The sequence below is a fragment of the Moschus berezovskii genome, chromosome 22 (genome assembly GCF_049115385.1).
Source record: "Moschus berezovskii isolate FMDL1 chromosome 22, NW_MosBer_1.0, whole genome shotgun sequence".
NCBI lineage: Eukaryota > Metazoa > Chordata > Mammalia > Artiodactyla > Moschidae > Moschus > Moschus berezovskii.
The window spans coordinates 46,784,283-46,807,075 of NC_142481.1; the positions used below are offsets into that span (position 1 = coordinate 46,784,283).

General features: G+C 44.9%; 1 protein-coding gene across 2 annotated transcripts in view; it reads left to right on the forward strand.

Moving 5' to 3' along the window:
- The first annotated feature begins 10,531 nt into the window (after positions 1-10,531).
- N4BP1 (NEDD4 binding protein 1) overlaps positions 10,532-22,793 on the forward strand; it is a 63,804-nt gene continuing 51,542 nt past the window's right edge. Inside the window, exon 1 of one of the 2 annotated variants that reach the window (XM_055412820.2) lies at positions 10,532-10,905. In XM_055412820.2, the coding sequence (XP_055268795.1) occupies positions 10,708-10,905 (198 nt within the window). In that variant the 5' untranslated portion in view covers positions 10,532-10,707. Of the gene's footprint in view, positions 10,906-12,161; positions 12,339-22,793 lie in introns of those variants that run through there. The other variant, XM_055412821.2, reaches the window with a different exon arrangement.

Sequence of the window (22,793 nt, forward strand, 5' to 3'; positions counted from 1 at the left end):
TGGAAACCAGACAAGTTCCTTCACCTCCCTAAGTCTCAGTTTCCTCATCTGTAAAATGGGCATGATGCCTGATTCTTAGAGTTGTTTGTGGGGGCTAAATAGGATTGTTTGTGTAGAGTCAGCCAATCAACGATTTCCGAAACACCTACTATTTTAAGTGCTGAGTGCACAGGTCAGTTCCTCATGTAGGGTTAAGCATGCAAGAAGTATTTGGAAAAATAGCTTATATAATATACATATGTTCGTATAGTATATCTTCCACGCCACAGCAATTTCGGCCAATCCCCTCCTCATATGTGGTCTGCATCCTCTGAGTGTCCCTCAGCACACCCTCATGGTGGTGACAGCATCCTCCTTTCCACTATGGAGACATCAACTTCCCTCTCCTCCAGAAGACAAGCAGAGCCCACTTTAGTCATCGCTACCTCCTCCCTCCCACCCAGCCTCTATAGAACACCCTGAACATGATAGGCACTCATGTGAAGTTTGTTGTCTGAAATTCCACTGCCCACATAGCTCAGACCAGAGGTCCCACAAAGCAAACACCTTTTGTTGGGCCATTTTGTTCTGAATGCCTAACCAGCCAGGGGTTAAACCTGATTAAGGTTGAGCACCCAGAGGCGCCCCATCCAACCCCAAATTTGGTGGCTTCCCCAGCACTTGAACCCTACAGCTCCTCCCACCTCCCATCTCCCCGGCTCAACCATGCCTCCCACAAACAGAAAATCTAATTACCAGGATGCTGAAGTCCTTGCCTCTGTGATTTGGAGACCTCATTTACAAGAAAGATTGATCATCTGATGACTTCCTATCACATGTAAAATAAAATCCGACATCCTTCCCCGGTTCATTTGGCCCCCATGCTCCGGCCACTGCCCACCTCTCAGCTTCAATCCCTTCTCTTTGCACCCTTACCCTCCAGCTTCAGGCCACGGGTCTTCTTGTTGCTTGCAAACACACTAACCACTCTCTGCCTAGCAGCTCTTCTCCAGATGTCCCCACTTTACCCCCATCCAGATTTCTGCTCAAATGTCAGCCGCTCCAAGAGGCCTTCCCTGTGCAGCCTGTGTGCTGTTGTTGTTGTTCTGTCATTAAGTCGTGTCCAACTCTTTGCGACCCCATGAACTGCGACACGCCAGTCTTCCCTGTCCTTCACTATCTCCCTGAGTTTGCTCAAACTCATGTCCATTGAGTCGGTGATGCCATCCAACCATCTCATCCTCTGTCGTCCCCTTTGCCTCCTGCCTTCAATCTTTCCCAGCATCAGGGTCTTTTCCAATGAGTCCATTCTTCGCATTGGGTGGCCAAGTATCAGAGCTTCAGCTTCAGCATCAGTCCTTCCAATCAATATTCAGGACTAATTTCCTCCAGGATGGACTGATTTGATCTCATTGGTATCCAAGGGACTCTCAAGAGTCTTCTTTAGCGTCACAGTTCAAAAGTATCAATTCTTTGGTGCTTAGCCTTCTTTATGGTCCAAATCTCGCATCCGTACATGACTACTGGAAAAACCACAGCTGTGTAAAGTAGCGCAAACACAACTTCTCCTTTGCAGAATCCTTGTCACTGTTGGGACCCTCTTTTTCTCCATTTTTCATACTTGCATGTGGAGGGAGACCAGCAGACCACCTCTCCTGGCTGGTCTCCCTACCCATCACTCCCTGTTCTCTGCGGGAGGATTGAGTTGTCTGATGGATGAGTTTGGGGGAAGACACTGAGCTAGCTCAGCTTCGCCCCCTTCTTGGGAAGCCAGCCTTTCTGCAGAAAGCAAGTCCTCTTCTCTGTTCTCTGTCTCACAAAAGAGGCCTCCCACCTGCCCTGGATGGAGGGGGAGGAAGAGAAGGCCGAGGGTATCTAGCTGTGCCAGTCACTGCACTCTATGTAGTTCATGAGTAAAGCGTTATCTGGACATATCCTTCAGTCAACATTGCTAGTTATAAGCTTAAATATCTATTGCTCTTATGTTGACCTGTCAATTGGTTATGGATTCAGATGTGTTTCTTTTACCTCAGTTCAGTTCAGTCCAGTCGCTCAGTCATGTCCTACTCTCTGCGACCCCATGAATCACAGCATGCCAGGCCTCCTTGTCCATCACCAACTCCCAGAGTTCACTCAAACTCATGTACATCGAGTCGGTGATGCCATCCAGCCAGGTGATGTTGTCCCCTTCTCCTCCTGCCCCCAATCCCTCCCAGCATCAGAGTCTTTTCCAGTGAGTCATCTCGTCGTATGAGGTGGCCAAAGTGTTGGAGGTTCAGCCTCAGCATCAGTCCTTCCAATGAACACCCAGGACTGATCTCCTTTAGGATGGACTGGTTGGATCTCCTTGCAGTCCAAGGGACTCTCAAGAGTCTTCTCCAACACCACAGTTCAAAAGCATCAATTCTTTGATGCTCAGATTTCTACACAGTCCAACTCTCACATCCATACATGACCATTGGAAAAACCATAGCCTTGACTAGATGGACCTTTGTTGGCAAAGGAATATCTCTGCTTTTCAATATGCTGTCTGGGTTTGTCATAACTTTCCTTCCAAGGAGTAAGCGTCTTTTAATTTCACGACTACAATCACCAGCCGCAGTGATTTTGGAGCCCAAAAAGATAAAGTCTGCCACTGTGTCCCCATCTATTTGCCATGAAGTGATGGGACCAGATGCCATGATCTTAGTTTTCTGAATGTTGAGCTTCAAGCCAACTTTTTCACTCTCCTCTTTCACTTTCAGCAAGAGGCTTTTTAGTTCCTCTTAACTTTCTGCCATAAGGGTGGTGTCATCTGCATATCTGAGGTTATTGATATTTCTCCTGGCAATCTTGATTCCAGCTTGTGCTTCTTCCAGCCCAGCGTTCCTCATGATGTACTCTGCATATAAGTTAAATAAGCTGCACAACAAATCACCCCAACTCAGTAGCTTAAATTAAGAATGTACTATTTTTCATGAGTCTGTGGGTTGACCAGACAGTTCTTTTGCTTCCCAGGTTGTTAACTGAAATGATGGACCAGCTGGAAAGTCCAAAATGGCCTCACTGGCATGGTTGGTATTTGGTGCTAGCCGCTAGCTGGAACTCATCTGGCGCTGTCTGCTGGGCCTGGAAGCGGGGCTGGGGGGGTACGGTCTTGGCTTTCCTCCATATAGCTGCTTGGGCTTCCTCTCAGCATGGTAACTCGGTTCCAAGTAGGACTGTTTCACAAGCAAGTGTTCCAACAGGAAGGAAGTAGAAGCCGACGATCTTCTTCTTGTTGTTTTTTAATTTTTATTTATTTACATATTTACTTGTTTTTAGTTTTGGTTGCACTGTGTCTTTGTTGCTGCAAGCAGGCTTTCTCTAGTTGCGGTGAGCAGGGGCTCCTCTTCATTGCAGTGCTCGAGCTTCCTATTGTGGTGGCTTCTCTTGTTGTGATGCATGGGCTTAGCTGTCCCACAGCATGTGGAATCTTCCTGGCCCAGGGATCGAACCCATGTCCCCTTCATTTGCAGGCAGACTCCTATCCACTGCACCACCAGGGAAGTCTGCCAACACTTTTCTTAAGAATTGGTCCAGAAGCCCTGGATTATCACTCCTACTGAATTCTATGGGTCAGTGCAGTCACAGAGCCAGCCCAGAGTCTTGATGTGAAGAGCATCAAGGAGGGAGGGAAGAGCCAGAATTGAAGACTATTTACCACAGATGGGGGATGGAATATTGAGCCCTTCAAACTCCTACAGTTACTTCCCCACACTGTATCATTCAATAATTCATTCATTCATTGTCTCTTCCCTTCTAAGTTCATGAGAGCAGACACATTGCTTTGTTGATCGCTGTAATCCCAGGACTCAGAACAATGCCTGACACATTGTAGGAGCTCAGTAAATATTTGCGGAATGAATGAATTAAACAGTTATTCAACTGCCCTCACCAACTGCAGGAAGTTGAACAGGCCAACAAGAATTCATGAAAGAAGTGCGATTTAAGCTTGCATTTAAAGGCAGGTAGTCCTGGCAAGAGCATGTTCTACAGACAAGTTGAGGAGAAGCAGTGATGGGAGCAGAGTTGCTCAGTCACTTGCCTGGTGGACACACGACTGACCAGGACTCTCTTGAACCCTGCTGTTTCACATTTTATACAGACAGGAGAGCAAATTAAAAGGAACTCGGGGAGCTTTCATTACACTCGGGGGTGTGTGTGTGTGTGTGTGTGTGTGTGTGTGTGTGTGTGTGTGTATGCAGAAGGCAGGAGCTTTGATTACACTCAGGGTGTGTGTGTGTGTGTGTGTGTGTGCCACAGGGAGTATGCAGAAGGCAGGAGGAGATGGAATCTGAATTTCCATTAGCTCAACCCCAGAAACAGGGCTTTCCCAGAACTTGTTGTGTAGCCCAGTCATTCTCATTAGAGGTACTGGTGGGATTAGCAGCACCCCCACACACACACACACACTTCCTCAGGCAATATATCTGGAGACATTTTTGTTGTGGTCACAAGTGGGGTGGGATGGTGCTACTGTCATCCAGTGAATGAGGCCAGGGATGCTGCCAAACATCTAATAATTGAAAGGATAGGCCCCTGCAACAAAGAATTAACCGCCCTAAATATTGACTGTGTCATTGTTGAGAAACCCTGCTGTAAAGAATGATGGGGAAAAAAAAAAAAAAGAATGATGGGGAAATACTGTGAATTAGGAGCATCTGGGAGCTGGCAGGCAATATATAGTAGCATTTGGTCCAGAAATTGTGTTCCCACTTAAGATGACTGAGTTTTATAAATAACTCCTCCTCAATATTGTAGTGGTTGTAGCACATTAAATTGATGTTAAGGGAGTTCAATAGCATGGAGAATAAAAATGCAAAGGAGTTATAGAGGCAGAAAAACACATGATGAGAAGTAGCAGAAGCAGCAAGGTTTTTCCTGCAGTGAAGGAAAGAGCCCCTTGCCCTTTAAAAAAATATTTATTTTTATTTATTTATTGGAAGGACTGATGCTGAAGCTGAAGCTCCAATATTTTGGCCACCTGATGCAATGAACTGATTCACTGGAAAAGACCCTGATGCTGGGAAAGATTGAAGGCAGGAGGCAAAGGGGACGACAGAGGATGAGATGGTTGGATGGCATCACTGACTCAATGGACATGAGTTTGGGCAAGCTCTGGGAGTTGGTGATGGACAAGGAAGACCGGCATGCTGCAGTCCATGGGGTTGCAAAGAGTCAGACATGACTGAGCAACTGAACTGAACTGATTTATTTGGTTGCACTGGGTCTTAGATTTGGCACAGGGGATCTTCAATCTTTATTGTGACACTTGAATCTTTTGGGGACTTCCCTTGTGGTTCAGCCAGTAAAGAATCTGCTTGCAATATGGGAGACCTGGGTTCAATCCCTGGGTTGGGAAAATCCCCTGGAGAAGGAAAAGGCTACCCACTCCAGTATTCTGGCCTGGAGAATTCCATGGACAGTATAGTCCAAGGGGTCACAAAGTGTCGGACACAACTGAGCGAGTTTCACTTCACTTCTGGAATCCTTTGGCTTTGGCATACAAACTCTCAATTGCGGCATGTGGGATCTAGTTCCATGATCAGGGTTCGAACACAGGCCTCTACACTGGGAACTGGAGTCTTAGTCCCTGGACAACCAGGGAAGTCCTGAAGTCCTTTCATTTTAATGTCAAGATTCCACCATCAAAATCCCACTCAAATTCCCCCTCTCTGTCTCCATTCCAGTGTTCCTGGTCCAAGCCAATGTCATCTCCCTCCTAGACCCCTGGTTTCCCTGCTGACTCAGCTTGCAATGCAGGAGCCACAGGAGACACGGGTTTGATCCCTAGGAAGATCCCCTGGAGAAAGGCATTGGCAACCCACTCCAGTATTCTTGCCTGGAGAATCCCATGGACAGAGGAGCCTGGCAGGCTACAGTCAATAGGGTTGTACAGAGTCCGACACTGAAGTGACCTAGCATGCCTAGACCCATATCCCCTGAATGCTCTTCCCAGGCTCACCCTGCCCCCTTTTCCCCCAGGCTTCCTCCCCCAAGGAAAGGAGATCGTGGAACATAAAGCAAATGCACTTGCTGTTTAAAAACCTGGGAAGGCTTCCCACCGCACTTAAAATGAAACACAATCTGTAACTGGCCCACCCGGTTCTGAAGGATCCAAACTTATTTGGGGCTTCCCTAGTGGTTCAGCTGGTAAAGAATCTACCTGCAATGCAGGAGACCTGGGTTCAATCCCTGGGTTGGGAAGATACCCTGGGGGAGGGCATGGCAACCCACTCCAGTATTCTTGCCTGGAGAATCCCCATGGACAGAGGAGCCTGGTGGGCTACAGTGCATGGGGTCACAAAGAGTTGGATGCAACTGAATGATTCAGCAACTAAGCACAGCATAGCACAACCTTATTTTACCTGTGGGTGCCCCCTGCCTCACAGCACACTCCAGCTGTGAAGGGCTACTCACCATTCCTGGAATATTTCCAGCTCAATCCAGTCTCAGGTCACTGCCCCCATGAAAGTGAAGGTCTGATGATATCTGGAGATGGGCATGGACCAGTCATATCACACAAATACATATGAAAACTGGTCAGAGCCTGGGACCAGGAGACTTGACTCATTAGAGAGAACAGTGAATGAATTCTTGAACAAATCACTCCAGAACTGAGATCTGATGGACTGGCAGGAGTTAACTCAGTGGGGAAAAAAAAGCTGGAGCAAGTAATGGCTTGTGCAAATACCCACAGGCAGTGTAAGCTAGGCCAAGTGGAGAGAGGAGCAGGGAAGTAAGCAGATGGATCTTGCAAGTGCTGCAAATCAAGGTAAAGAATTTGAATTTTATTCTGAGCATACTGCAAAGCTCTTGTAAGGTCTTAAGCATGAGATTAACTGACAAAATTCGCAATTTTAGAAGAGAACTCTAGACACAGCATCAATACTTGTAAATAATTTCTCCCAATCTTATAGCAGTCGTCGCTCCTGAAATTCAGAGACAGGCCAGGAAGAATTGTGAAGGAGACCCCACAACTGTCAATGGGAGAGATGACATGACTTGGACTAGTGACAAGGGAAACCAGAAACACTGAACAATTTGCCAATGTATTAAAATTTGTGTGTGGCTAAGCACAGTTGTATTCCTGTTTCTTACTCTAAAGTCCTAGGTGTTATTACAAAGAACCCAGGAAGACCTGTCATCTTGAGTCTGTTTATCAGATTAGTGGGTGAACCAAGCAATATGACAGGTGCAAGTCTGTCTAGTTTTGACAGCATCTCAAGGTAAGGAGGATGATAACATTAGGGGTTTGGTGGGCTTCCCTGGTGGCTCAGACGGTAAAGAATCTGCCTGCAATGCAGAGACCCAAGTTCAATCCTTGGGTTGGGATGATCCCCTGGAGAAGGGAATGGCATCCCACTCCAATATTCTTGCTTGGAGAATTCCATGGACAGAGTAGCCTGGCAGGTTACAGTCAGTGGGGTCACACAGTCAGACATGACTGAGCGACTCACACACACACATGAGATTATATTGTCTTCTCCTGTTTACTGTCAACGTAAAAAATATTTACAACCTAAAAGATGAGAGTTATGTTTCACTTGGCAGGAATATTTAGGACAGGCAGCATCTCAAGTAGCACTGAGAGAACTGCTCTGAGGAGGCGAAGGCAGGAACCAAGTTACACAGAAGTTCTGCAACAAAGGGCAGGTAAGGTGAACATCAAAAGATTGTTAATTAAAGGAAGATGCAAGAGTCGAGGCTCACTGGAATCATTCCTGTGACATGCACCTCACCTATCTGGGGTCAGTATCCTATGTTTTCACATCCTGAATTTCATCAGGTCTGATGGCTACTAGGTGGCAGGTATTCTTTCCTTCCTGAGTTCCCTCAGGGCTCACCATCAGTGGTGGCCGCAATCACTGAAGACTGATATCGTTGTTTACTGATATGACAGGAAATACTTCATTTCTCATTACTTTTGCATAAGGGCAGAAAAGGGGGCCCATTGCACATACGAGCACTCAGCACAGAGTCAGACTGCCTAGATTCAAATGCCTATTCCTACCACTTCACTTACCAGCTCTGTGGAACATTCCAGAATCTCTCTATGCTTCTCTTTCCTCATCTTTAAAATAGGCATGATAAAAATAGCAACCACCGCTGGAGTTTTCGGAAACCAATAAACACTCTTTCTGCCCCTCCTGCGTTCAGAACTGAGAAATAAAAGCCAGGGTCAGACAGATAGAGATCAAAGTGTCATCTTTATCACTGACAAACCTGGACTGGAGGATGTGGCTGAGGTGACAGTACTTCACCCAGTCACTGACATGTTCTGCTCCTGCCCTGGCGGAGCGTGGCCAAGGGGCACTACACCTGTTCTTCCACAGTCAACCCTGCTGGAGAAAAGAGGAATACACCCCCTCCCCTCCCCATGAAAACGTGACAAGGGGAAAAAAAGTGATTCCCTCAACACCCTCTCATTGGTTGCTATGGAGACTAGAGAAAAACTGGTGCAGCATCTGTAATGTAGAATATAGACTCCATGAAGGTCTCTTCCCCGGCGCCAGTTGTCGTGGGTGATAGAAACCAGCCAGGTAGTCAAGGCTGACCAACAGATGGAAGTTGTGGTTCAGAAACTGCAGGAAGCAAGGGAGTTTCTTAAAAGGGGATTTCTCTCTCTCCTTGTTCCCTATACTCAGGAAACCTTGAGAGTTCCCTAAAGGGAAATGCTGACCAGGATAGGAACTGGCAAGTCTTCTAACCAGGGGAAAAAAAACCCAAAGCTGTATCTCTGGTGATACACTAACCCAATGACTTCTGAACAGAGTCCAAATGCCCAGTTTTCTTTTATGGTTGTGTGTACACACTACTTATGTTGTTTCAGGGTGAGTTTTGGTGGGGAAAGGGTAAGAAGCTATGGTGTGCTTTTCAAAGCAGTGTCTCTCTCAGTCCTAATAATTAAGCAATTAAGACTCATCAGCAGGGAAGTTGTTGGGAGCAAACAGGAACCACCCAGGGAAAGCCCTGTCAGATCACTGAACAAGAGCAACTCCATTTAAGGTGAGGGCACTGAGAAGACAGGAAATAACATGCTGTGCTGACTCCTGCTCTGAGTGCAGTCTATCTGGGAGGCCACTGTTCTCCACCTGACCTGCCTCAGCCAATCTCAGGTCATCTACCTGATAGATGAAGGTGGCTGGTTATGCGGACACCTATGGAAAAGCCCAGGGGAGCAGGAAGTTTTGTGTCTGTAAACCTAGTGGTTCTCTTCCCTGTGCTGAGTCATCTTTCGGTGGGGCACCAGGGGACCACACCTGTCTTAACTTCTGAGGCATATGGAAAACCCCAGCAGCCAGGATTCTTGAGAGGTTTTACCTTGGGTAATCCCTCTCACCAAGACCTTTCCCCTTTGGCCTTTCCAACTGCAACATTTTTAGATCGCCTTCTTTCTCCTCACGGGGTAATCCATACAGAGCAAGGGGGCCCCCAGGCTCACTAATTCAGTATGGCTGCATAATCCACACAAAGCTTTTCTGTGAAAATAGAGCCCTAAATATATCGCTAATTTAACAACAATAATAGCTAATATTGCATGCTCACTTGTGTGTCTAGGTACTATATTGATTTTCACAGCAACAGGAAGTACTGTTGCCATCCACAATTGAAAGATGAGAAAATGTGGGCTTAGACAATATGCTCAGGGTCCCGAAGTATCTATTATACGACAACATTTAGGACACAGAAAGGAAGCCACTTTATCTTCCACAATCTGTTTTCATGGAGTCAGAGAACATAAAATCCGGAAAAGACTTCGGAGATACCCGGGAGCAACCCAGGTATCTAAACCCAAAGAGGGTTTAGAGGGTACTTGTCCACGTCCCACGTTAAAAAATCACACAGGGGCCCCTAATCCCCCACGTCTTGTACCCCTCCTATAACACATCCTTCTCCTCTCCCAGAAGAAAACACTGTTTTGACTTTTCCTTAATCATTCCCTTGTTTTTCAATTTCCCATACACATTATTCCCATTTTCTTCTCTTCCTGTCACCATTTTTACTGAGATAACAACGGAAAGAGGGAAAACAAAGGAAGCGGGGAGGAGGGGGTAGGAGAGGAGGAGAGAGGAGAGTGAGAGGAGGACGGAGGAAGAGAGAGAACCATCTATCAACTCACAAGCAGCTGGGTAACTCAGTTTGCTAGAGCCCTAGGTTGGGCTTCAAAATGTCTGAAAGCAAGCCAAATCCCTAGCGTGACACTGGGTCAGTCTCGCGTACTGGCTCGGGGCTTCAATTTCCCCATCTTTGAAACCATTAATTCACCAGCCACCAGGCCACTCAAGGGCCTCAGGACCCTCACCAAGGTCCATCCGGGGCCCTCTCGAGCGCCAGGGTCGTGCCAACAACGAACATGGCGACTGCGCGTGACGTCGGCTTCTACCGCCTCCGCCCCCACCCCCTCCCCCAGCCTCGGGGGAGGCGACGCTCAAGGACGGCGGCGGGCGGGGCGCATGCGCGGCGGCGGGGCCCGGCCCGCGGCGGCGGCGGCGGCGGCGAAGGGGCTTGTGCCCTCAGTTGCCCAGCTGCGGCGGCCGCGGCGGGATGGTGTAGCTGGCTTAACGGCCAGGCGGCGGGGCGCGGGCCGGGGCGAGGCGGCCGAAGCGGCCGACGCCGCCCGACGGGCTCGGGTGCAGCGGCAGCACGCTGAGGGGGCGTCGCCGCCGCCGGCCCCCGGCGCCGCCGCGGGAGGCCGCGCCCGCCATGGCGGCCCGGGCCGTGCTGGACGAGTTCACGGCGCCGGCCGAGAAGGCGGCGCTGCTGGAGAGGAGCCGCGGCCGCATCGAGGGCCTGTTCGGCGTGGGCCTGGCCGTACTCGGCGCGCTCGGAGCTGAGGAGCCGCTGCCCGCGCGCATCTGGCTGCAGCTCCGCGGGGCGCAGGAGGCGGTGCACAGCGCCAAGGTGAGTCCGGCCGCCGCCCCCGCGAGATCGCCTTCCCGGCCCGGCCCCCGGCCGCGCGCGCGGCCTTGGGTTAATCGGGGGTCCCCGGGCGCCCCCACCGCCTTCTTCCCCGCGCGACCGCAGCCAGGCGCGGTGGTGAGAGCGCCGTTCCGAGCCTCGGCTCTCGAACCATGTGACCTTGGCTAGCGGTTTCATCCCGGGCGCCTCAGTTTCCCCGTGTGTAAGGTGGCGTTGACGAAAGCGCCTGACTCGGAGGGCTGTGGCGAGGATTCGCCTAGGTGATGTGCAGAGGCTGGCCCGGAGTGAAGGCGTCGAGAGTGTTGCCTGTTGTTCAGCCCGCGGGCTGGTGCGTGGGGCCTGCTGGCTGGGCGCGCGACCTCCGGGCCCGCCACCTCAGCCACTCTTCTCTTCCCAGGCCTCCGCTACAGGGATTCTGACCCTTCGAGGGATGTCAGCCCCTCTGGGAATCTGACAAAACCCTCGTAGTAGTGCAGTACTCAGAGAACATCAAGAAGAGAAGGGAATGTTTAATAATGGTGCTAAAAATAGCATCATTCCTCGTATTGATTTTGTGTGCCACTAACATCGAATGGTTATAGCACATCAGACGTTATGTGCAATACATCGGAAGGATTATCAGTTGCAGCCCTTAAAAAAAATCCAGTGAGGTAGATTTTATTATCTTCCTGTCTGTAACAGCTGGGGAAACTGAAACTTTCGGAGAGGTGACTCACCTTCTGTCTAAATCAGCATTTCAGACTTATACCTACTTGAGACGTCTTCAGCTACTCCCTTCCCTCAGCAAGCCAAAATACTGCAAGAGTACAGCCTCCCCTCACCCTCACCCCACCCCCACCAGCCAAGTTTCTCCAGTTTTTCCCATCAAGTAAGTGGGAGAGTCAAAACTCACACAGAGGCAGTTTGTTTCCAGAGACCTTGTTCTTGATACCAATCTTCGAAATGATGAGCACTGGGGGTGGGGGGATCCTTTGTTCGCGTCCTACTTCAGAAATTTCACAATACCCTTGAAGAATCTGATTAGCTGTAACTCTTGACTTTTCTTAGCTTAAAGAAAAAAAAAAAAAAAAACCTGGTTGCTTGCTTTTAATGTGTTTAGAGAAGATAGGACATTTAACTGTATGATTCTTCTCCAAGCTTAAAGCAGTGCAGATGTTGAATCAAGTTTACTTTCCTGTTCTTGATTTTTTTTTTTTTTTTAATTTTCTGATTTCAGACAGCTGGTCTTCACTTCTTCCCAATCCTCTCCTGGGAGTCCTCTCCTCTTCCAGCCCTCCAGCTCCCCAGTTTCTTTCCACTCACCAGGGCTGAAGAGTTTGACATGACTAAGTCCTATAATGGCTTCTGAAGTGTCTTCCATGCGTTCATTCCTTTCTTTTCCATTACTTTTGCAGCAATTAAGACCTTCCTTCTTGGTATGTGCCCTTTCTATTTCGTTGCCTTCCCTCTCTCCCCACTACAACTTGCATGAGACTAATCCTCCCACAAAGTGAAAGTGAAGCCGCTCAGTCGTGTCCGACCCTTAGCGACCCCACGGACTGCAGCCTGCCAGGCTCCTCCATCCATGGGATTTTCTAGGCAATAGTACTGGAGTGGCTTGCCATTGCCTTCTCTGAAAGAAGTCTCCTATTGCCTGGCTCATTCACTCTAAACTTTTCTGATTTACAAAACACTTATTAATCCAAGCCCACTTTATTTTTGCAGTTTTCTGCCTTAGCATCTCTCAGCTTAAAACTCAGCTGTAGTTTGACTGCTACACAGCTTTTACTGTGTACTCTGCCTGCTCCAAGTTCAGCTTCACTCATGGCTCACTGCAAAGTGTGGAAAGTGCTGCTTTTGCTCTGGAGAAAAACCCTGCCAGACCCTCCCAGCTCCAGTCCTTGCCTGTCCCTGCTGTGCAACTCAGCATAAGTTAATTGGAAAAGGTGTGTCTTACTTTATCTTGGTAGTTTGTGTCACCTGCCCATTTATCTTTGTTATGTGTGTTGTGCAAAATCCAACCTTCCCACTTGTAAGAAACCCTTTTTTTTCCCCCTTGAGAGTTATAGGTAAGAGTTGAATGCCATACTCAAAGGCTTTGGTCTCATTAATTTGTTTTGGAATTTGCTTTACCTTCTTTTGAGAAGAGAAAACTTGATTTTTAAAAATTCACTTGATTTCCAAAAACTAAGAACAGGAGGGACTTCCCTGGCGTTTCAGTGGGTAGCACTCCATGTGTCCACTGCAGGAAGGGGGCATGGGTTCATTCCTTGCCAGGGAGCTTAGATCCTGCATGTTATGCAGTGCAGCCAAAAAAATTTAAAAATAGGAGAATAAACTTCAACATCTACAATATTTTAAGTTAAGCTGTGGAGGAAAAGATTTGGGGGAAGGAAGATTCAGGGGAAGGACTTTTTAAAGCTTTTTTAGCTGATACGTGTATGTGGTTAGCTGTGTCTGTCTCTTTGTCACCATATGAACTGTAGCCCACCAGGCTCCTCTGTCCATGGGATTCTCCAGGCAAGAATACTGGAATAGGTTGCCATTTCCTTCTCCAGGGGCTTTTCCCAACCCAGGGAGTGAACCCATGTCTCCTGCGTCTCCTTTGCATTTGAGGGCGGATTTTTTACCACTGAGCCACCAGGGAAGTAGAGTCTCTGATTAATTGCAACTTTCTGGGTCTCATCAAATGGTTCATGTTGTTTTCCTGCTTTAAAAATGTTAATTCACTGCTCTTAAGAAAATGCTCATGTAGAGGAGAATGTGGAGGTTTAGTTAGGGCTCCGTGGAGAGGTGAGGTGTGGCCTCTGGTAGAAAGTGATAATATTCTGGGAAGTTTTTTTTTTTTATAAAGGCACATGCTCTAGGAGTGACCACTTTTGTCAAAGGGGAATTTGTTGGAGGAAGTAGCACTTGAGCTGGTCTTTGAAGAACCAGGACATTCCCAGGTAGAAATGGTTGCATGCAAGGACCTAGAAGCCAGAAAAACATGGAGTGTTTGGGTAGGAAGTGTCAAGGTGAGAGGTGAAGCCTCCAGGGACCCAAATGTAGGCCAGTTGGCCTTATCAGTAGGGAGTCAGTGAGGATTTAGGGAAAGGAAGGATTTGCTTGAAACTGTATTTGAAGACAGTTAAGACCCAACTGTGGAGGGAACATTGTTCCAATTTAGAACCAGACATGAATAGGTGAGGAGGTTTTCACTAGGACTGGCAACTAAGTATATGTAGGGACTGAGGGAGAGATTTGAAGCCCCACTGCAGGTAGGATGGATGGTGGATACATTGTTTGACCTGTAGGTTGGTGGGATCAGCTTTCCCATACTTAAAACTTCTGTGCCAGGAAAAATGTTACTGTTGCCTCTTTACCTCAAGGAACCCACAGCCTAATAAACCTAATAAGGGAGACAGAGTTGGAAACAACATTATTAAAGAGTTGATGTGCAGTGTGTTACATTAATAGGGGAGAGGAAGGGTTACTCTGCCCAAGGGGGTGTAAGGCCGTCAGATTTCATTTCTAAGCATTGCCTGCATCCTCAGGGTTTATGCCGCTTGTCTTATGCCGCTTAGTACTACTTGCTGGTTAGTGATGATATGATTACAGAAATTGGGGATAAGTGTTTAGCAACTTTTACAGAAATGTTACATTACTGCAAGGGCTAGAGAAGCAGTGTCTGAAAGTGAGAGGGAAACCAGAAGGGGGCATTGTGCGTAAGGGACCCGTGGGAGGGGACTGAAGTCCAAGGTGGCAGACATCATGGAAACAAAGGAGACTGACTTTCAGAGAGGAAGTGGAGGCACTGATAGGAGCTGCCCAATTTGCAAAGAAATCAAAGATGCAAAGCGAGGGTGGGATCCTTGGAGTCTGGCATTGGTGGGGAGAGATGAGGCTGAAGACATCTCAGCTCCCGAGAGTGAGAAGAGTTAGGTCCTTCCTTTAGATCAAAGAGCCCCTGGGACCAAGTGAGGAGACTGCGTGGGGAAGTGGCTGGTTGGTAGGAAGGAACTGGTGAACCAGGGTGCTCCTGCACAGTGTGGGCCTGGTGATGTCTGATCTTCTCACCCAAAGGAAGCCAGGCGTCTGCATTTCATAATGGGAAATGTTTTAAGAGACAACTAGTTTATGTTTTGAAAACCATGCATGCTGTGAATTACAGCTCAATAAAAGTTCTACACCGCTATATTTTTTAAGTACATATTTTGAAAAATAAAAATCAATCACGCATACTAAACAGAACATGTCAGTGGACCAGGTTCAGCTTTGGGATTACATTTTTAGGACTTCTGCTTTAGATAATAGGAGACAAGATGAATAAAGATACACATTTTTTTCCATTTGGGGAAGAGGGCATTTGAAGGCCTATAGTACTGTCTTAGTAAAATAGGATGCCAGTTTACACCCAAAGATGGAGGGAAAGAACTTGAACACAGTGCAGTAAGTCTGCATAGATGCAGTGGAACTGTTGGAAGTGCATTGGAAAGGAACAAAAAAAGTACTGGAGTTGAAGGAAGGACCAGGGAAGATTAGATGGTTTGAATTTATTGTATCACTTGATCTAGAAATTCTCAAGTAGGTAATGATTTCCGGCACTCAGAATGTTGACGAAGCCAGCACATGAAGACTGCAGGAATCTAAGGTGCAGTTGAGAAAGGCAGAATGGGGCCCAGGAAATGTTTCTGAATGGTCATCTAGGACAGTCCAAGAATACGTAAGACTTACCTTCTATTATCAGTGAGCTAATAGCTTGAGAGATTTAGAGCAGAGAGAAGGGAGGTGAAGGCAGAAAGGACATAAAGAACCGTAAGAATCAAGGAAGGGACAGGACCTTCAACTGTGTCCCCTCCTAGATTCAGGGGACCCTGCAGTCAGAGGACAAGTTCAGTCAGTGTGGAAGAATTCTAGAGGTGGTCGTTAGGCAGTTCAGAGATAAGAATCTTGGATATGGAAGATTTCTGAGGACCAAGGGGTGGTGCCTCAGTGTCATGGGTAAAACGAAAGCATTCTTTCTAACTTAGAGAAAGAAATGAGAGGCTAAAGGATGATAGAGTGTGACATCTAGAGAGAATGCAGTGCTGAGGTCACTGAGGTCCATAGCAGGGAGTTGGCTGCTCGAGTTAGTTCGTGAGCTAGGAGCCTGCCCTGGAGGTTAACGAACGAGGAGTGATTGGGTAAACAGCATGGCTGCTTGTTGTATGGCTTCTCCATAAGCCTTTACGGTACTGAATTTGCTACCTAGAGCTGCCCATAAGTTGGTGTTATTTCAGACATTACTTCATGGCAGTGAATAGTCACCATGAAGCATAGCCAGTGACCTACCAAAACCATCAATCTGGAGGACTTATAAGGAGGGTAATTTGGAGGACTTATCAATCTTAAACACTGAAATTATTACTCAATACACCTGAGAAGCTGTGGTAAAGTAAACTTAACACCCAACCTGCTTTTAATTTGGGAGGAAGAAAAGAGAGGGTCTTAAGGAGAGTTGGTGATGTCTTTACCTGAGTTTTTGCTTACATATTTGTGGAGTAAGAGAGGAGAAAGATAAGGATAAAGAAAATGCAATTCCGGTAGAAGTGGTGTATATTACTTCACTGACTTCAGAGGGTTAAAATAGACCCCGTGTTGTTTAATTTCCTTTTTTTGTTAGAATTTGTTGTTTAATTTCCTTTTTTGTTAGTATTTGTTGTTTAATTTTCTTTTTTGTTAGAATTCTGTATCTGGTTTCATGAACAGATTCTTAAACAGTAGATTTGTTCATGGAGGAAATAATCTATAGATGTAATACTGGGTAGTGACAGTTTTTGTTTTGATTTTACCAGAAAAGAGGTTGGAGGCCTTTTTGCATTTCCTGGAATGATAATTTTTAACTGACTATGGTTGTGAAAATCATCTTCTTAAGAAAAAGTGATTTGTTCAGTCTCTTTTTAATGGTTAATATTTTGGGGTTTTGCCAGAATGTTGAAATAAGGGATACTCACACTGCTCGTACTAGGGTCAAAGTGATTGCTTATGACTATAGTTTCCTCTTCCCGATTTGTTTACCACCTAGTATTGTAGGGTTTTAATTAAATCAGGGACATCTTGTTCGGTGTTGACTTTCTACTAAATATAATAGTATGAAGTTAGAAATCTTGCATTTCAAAAACAATTATAGGGGGAAGATCCTTACAGTAATTAAGTAAAATCTGCTTTTTAAAAAATCAGTTATGTCTTATGGAAACAACCTAGGAAAATCCTTTTGTTTAAAGAAATCACATTATTTCTCCTTTTTTTGGTCTTTGTTACATTGTATGTGCTTTCTCTAGTTGCAGTTAGTGGTGGCTGCTCTTCACTGTCGCTGTGATGTGCTGGCTTCTCATTGCGGTGGCTTCTTTTGTGGAACACAGACTCTGGGTGCTCGGGCTTCAGTATTTGTGACTCGCTGGCTTAGTGGTGCACAGGCTTATTTGCTTCTTGGCATGTGGAATCTTCCCAGAACAGGTATCGAACCTGTGTCCTCTGCCTTGGAGAAGATTTCTATCCACTGCACCACCAGGGAAGTCCAGAATAAGTTCTTTTAATTGTTAATTTAAGAATTTCCTTTCAACTTAGAGAAAATTTTGTTCAGTTTTAGTGTTGACAGAATTAGTTACATTAATTGATGACTGAAGAGCTGTGTAGATTCACATCTGAATTTTCTGTGTAAATGTCAGTTGTGATTATGGCACCTTTTCTTCGAAACTGTCTTCCAGTCACCTGGGTTCTATATCCATTCTTGAACCTGCATGTTTAGTTCACAATGTGTTTCATTATTAACGCTATTTTTAGGGCATTTTTAAAATTAAGATAGTTTAGGTTAATGCTGATGATATTATTTCTAATAGGCTGATAGATCAAGATTTGGCTGAAGTGACAGAAATCTATACAAAATAGTTTAGTTTTCTTTCAACAAGAAGTCTTAAGATAAACAACAGTCCAAAGCTGAGTAGTGGCTAGGAAGTATCAGGATCAAGGTCTCTGCAGTTCTTTTGTCCTTTCCCTTATGGTCACAAAATAACTGATGCAGCTCCAGCTACCATGTCTCTATTTCAAGAAGAAAGAAAGAAGACACAGTAACTTTCAGCAACATCCCAGCAGACTTTTCCTTATGTCTTGTTGACCAGAATGATATCATATGTCCTATATGGAAAAGGAGCTAGGAAATGTTCAGTTTTAACTAGATACATTACTACTCTGAACAAAATCTGGATTCTGTTGTTAAAGAAGCAGAACATGGATATTGGTAGACAATAGGAAGGACTGCTGCATCATGTCATCTACTTAAAATATGCCCTGAATCCCCACTGTTTTTTTAGTTTTGTTTTCATGAATAGGAATTTTTTAAATGAGCACTTCAGTTTCATTTTTTTAAAAATTGTAATTTCTAAAGATACAAAATGAGCACGCATCAAACATTTATTTAACTCGTCTGTGAGGTAACTAGCTGCATAGGAAAACTGACTCAAGAAGCAGAAGGTATGATCAGGGGTACTGAAAAAAGAATGTTGGAATAAGACTGCTAGACTGGATACAAAACTCATTCATATCGTACAGGATAATGAAACCATAATTTTGGAGGTTATCTCAGAAATCATCTGCGTCTTTACTGGACAAAAAATCTGCAAGTTAATGTGTTCTTGCTTTCTTTCAATATAAAACAGTATGTCAAAAAAAAAAAAAAACATACTCCTAGAGCATACATACATGAGCAAACTTTTTCCATAAAGAGCCAGATAATAAATTTTCAGACTTTGTAAACCAAACAGGGTCTCTGTCTCATATTTTTCTTTGTTTTTGCTTTTTACAACCCTTTAAGAGGTAGAAACAATTCTTTGGGCCTGTACAAAAATAGTTTGAAGTCTGGACTTCCACTGTCCAATATATGTGGCCATTACCACATTCGGCTGTTTAATTAATGAAATTAAATATTCATTTTCTCATTGTATTTCAGGTGCTCAGTGGCCATACATAGCTAGTGGAATACCGATTTAGACAGTCCATATGTAGAACATATGTCATTACAGTAAGTTCTGTTGGTTGGTGCCGCTCTAGCTATTAAGTAACCCTTGGTTGGACAGAACTGCTAGCTAGTTCTCTAGTATGGCATTGAAGGAGCTTGCAGCTATTCTTTTACTTTAATTCCAGAGTTTCTGTAATTTATGTTATTTGTGCCCCTTTTAGTCATAAATATCCTCAAGGATTACTCTTGATCACACACGTGAATGCATATACTTACAGATTAGCCTGATTGTACGTAGAGTATGGCAGGAGATATTAGCAACAACTAAAACTAGAGAATTATCCTCTCTGGAAATTTCATAAGGAACCTTAGTTTGCCTTTTCATTAGCCGAGTACTTATTTTTGTTTTTAATTGCCTCTTTTGGCTCTTATGTTTTAAAGCTAGGAAGCAAACCTCACCAAAAAAAAAAAAAAATCAAGAAAATCGTTTCTACATGTTTCAGCTGTAGCATTTATACATTTGGATGAATTCTTCTCTCAAGATTCCCAAAATATGCTAGAATTTCTGGCTTGCCAGGAAGGGATTTTTGTTTTTCTATTGCATGTATCCCACAGACCTTGTGTTTAATGGTAACCTTGCCATACCTGATTAAATGAAATTTAGTCTTAAATATGACCTTGTAACAGTTAAGGCCTGAGTTGCATGATGAATTTGTCTAATTTTGCCCTAGTAAAAGGAAGGACAGATTCTTCACAGTTCTATGCAAATAACTACATTGCCATGAAAGGTGAGGAGACTCACTAAAAGTGGACTAAGTTTCCCTTTTGATTTGACACAGTTACTAAATGTTCGCAATTTAAGAAATTCCGAGTACCCCAAAGAAAGGAATAGTTTTAGCATCCTTATAAGGTGAAAGAGAAATCTTTGTGATTGATTACCTGGTGACCTTTGCAAAACATCAAAGATAGTTTAGGTGTAGAAGACTTTCAGAGTGGTATACTACAAAGTAATAGAAAAGAACAAATTACTCAGACATTCAGTAACATGGATGAATCTCAGAAATATTATGTCACGTGAAAACAGTCTGACACAAAACAGTGCACGCTAATTCTAAATGAGTGACGTACTAGGCAAGGCAAGACTTAATTGTGTAATTATGGTGGGGGAAAAAATCAGACTAATTTAGAGCAGAACAACTGGAAAAAGACATTAAGTACAGACTGGGTATTAGGTGATGCTAAGGAATTATTGTTCATTTTGTTGGGTACAATAATGACATTGTGCTTATATTAAAAAGAAAACATGTAGTTTGTGCGTTTAAACTATGCTTGGCGTCTCTCACTTGGAAATTAGCCATGTATCCAAAGAATGTCCATTAGGGAACCATTTAGTGTTAGTCTAACCAGGGTCTTAAAGTTAAGTAAGGATATTGGAAATTATGCTTAAACTGACAAGTACTGAGCAACATATAACTTCTGATATATTTTTAAAAAGTTATAATTCAGTGTAGTTAAATGTGTACATTTTTCTTCTGCATAATCAGTCTTTTCATGAAAGGAAAACCTTAAAGTAAAAAAAAAAAAATCTTATGCATGCATTGTACTCTGCACTGGTAAAATCAGAGAAAGGGACATCTGTTTTTAAGTTAGCATTAAAATGATCAAATGAGATAGATTTGTATAAGGATTTTTTTAGCCATGCTGTGTGACCTGGATTATCTTAGTTTTCTTCCAGGGACTGAACCCAGGCCACGGCAGTAAAAGCGCTGAGTCCTAATCACTGGACCACCAGGGTTTGCTTTTCTTACATGAATTTATATTCTAAAAACAAGTGCCTTTGGAGTTTCAGCTTTTGTGCCTTTTAGGTTGTTTTTGTCATTAAGAAGTTAACTCATTATAAATTCAGATGTTTAGTTTCTTTATTTTCTAGGAGTAACATAGATTTATGTGAAAGCTTGTTGTTCTCTATAAACCAACTTGAATAGAAGTTCTTTAGGAAACTTTATTATCTACTTTATTAATAACCCCTGGAAATAGGAATATATTTCACATTCACAGTATGAAGAAATAAATGCTTTTTCCCGTTTAGAGACACAGAAAACTTTTAGCTTTGGTTCCCTAATCTTGGCCACAGGTTGAAAAGTAATCCAAAACCACAAAACTGGTCCAGGTTTCATAAGGGCTGTTCTGTCAGTTGGGCTTCCCTTGCGGCTGAGCTGGTAAGGAATCCGCCTGCAATGCGGGAGGCCTGGGTTCGATCCCTGGGTTGGGAAGATGCCCTGGAGAAGGGAAAGGCTGCCCACTCCAGTATTCTGGCCTGGAGAATTCCATGGGCTGTATAGTCCTTGGGTCACAGTAGGCCTGAAACACATTCTTGCACACACAGAAGAGCAGAAACAGCTAAAACCAGATATTCCTGTAGTCTTTCAAGCCACAAAAAGTGGCTCCCTGTTGACAGGTTGCCGCAAGATCAGACTGTAAAATCAGATTCCTACAGACTAGATTCATGTGTGAAACTGAATAGGTGGAAATGCCCAGGGGATAGTCTGCAGCCTAACAGTATTAAAGGCTAGACATGGACATTTGGAGTTACTGCCAGAGAAGTTGGAGAAGGAAATGGCAACCCACTCCAGTGTTATTGCCTGGAGAATCCCAGGGACAGGGGAGCCTGGTGGGCTTCCGTCTGTGGGGTCACACAGAGTCGGACACGACTGAAGTGAGTTAGCAGCAGCAGCAGCAGCAGCCAGAGAAGTAAAAGTTATCTGTGGAACTTAAAGAGCCTGTTAGAGTATAATTGAGGGAGAGGACCAAGACAGAACCTTGTGGAATGTCTGCACTTAAGGTACAGTAGGGAAAGGCAGCAAAGGGTTTGGGGGGATAGGCAGAAAGATAGACTTCAGCTGTCATTCAGGAAAGTGGTTTCAGTTTGAATGGGGGCAGAATCCAGATTTCAAGGGGTTGACAGGGAATGGGGTTTGGGATACTTTTTCAAAAAGCATGAAGAAGAAAAGACAGAGTGGTTCTATGCATACGCAGTTGGGCTGAAGGAAGTGTTTTTTTTAGGATCAAGGAGACCCACGCTGGTTTGTAGACAGAGGAACATGGGTGGGTGGATGAAGGGGAGTGATGAATCAAGGTCTAAGAAAATGGCATGGCTTTGAAGGAGAAAAAAGGAGAAGGGTTTGTGAAAGGTAGTTTGTTTAGATGAAAGCGGAGAGGCAGGCAGTCAAAGGAATTCGTACATTCCCGGCTCATTTACTAAGAGTAAGGAGAGTGACAGAAATGACATTGGAGACTCAAAGAGCTTACTTGGTTAAGAGTGAAGATTAAATTGCTCAGGAGAACTGAAAGTTTTGGAAGCTGTAGGATTTCAGAGACTTACAGTTGTAATGGGGGTGAAGTCTAGGGTGAGTGTAGCTCCTCGTACTGTCCCCAGAAGTACACTCAAAGTGAGCATGCAGGTAAGTTCCTGCAGGGCAATTCAGGTGCTCCTCCTGAAGAAGAACTTATAGGCATTTCAGAAACAAGATTGAGAAGAAAGATGGAACGGAAAGCAAATGTTGGACATGCACTGGAAAAATGGTTAAAATGGTTATTTTAATTCTCTAGCAATATTATTAATGTTGCTGGTCAGATAGAGACCTGTTATCTTCAGTTCAGTTCAGTCGCTCAGTCTTGTCCAACTCTTCGCGACCCCATGGACTGCAGCACGCCAGGCCTCCCTGTCCATCACCAATTCGCAGAGCTTGATTAAATGCATGTCCATCGAGTCAGTGATGTCATCCAACCATCTCATCCTCTGTTGTCCCCTTCTCCTCCTGCCTTCAGTCTTTCCCAGCATCAGGGTCTTTTCCAGTGAGTTAGCTCTTTACATCAGGTGGCCAAAGTATTGGAGCTTCAGCTTCAGCATCAGTCC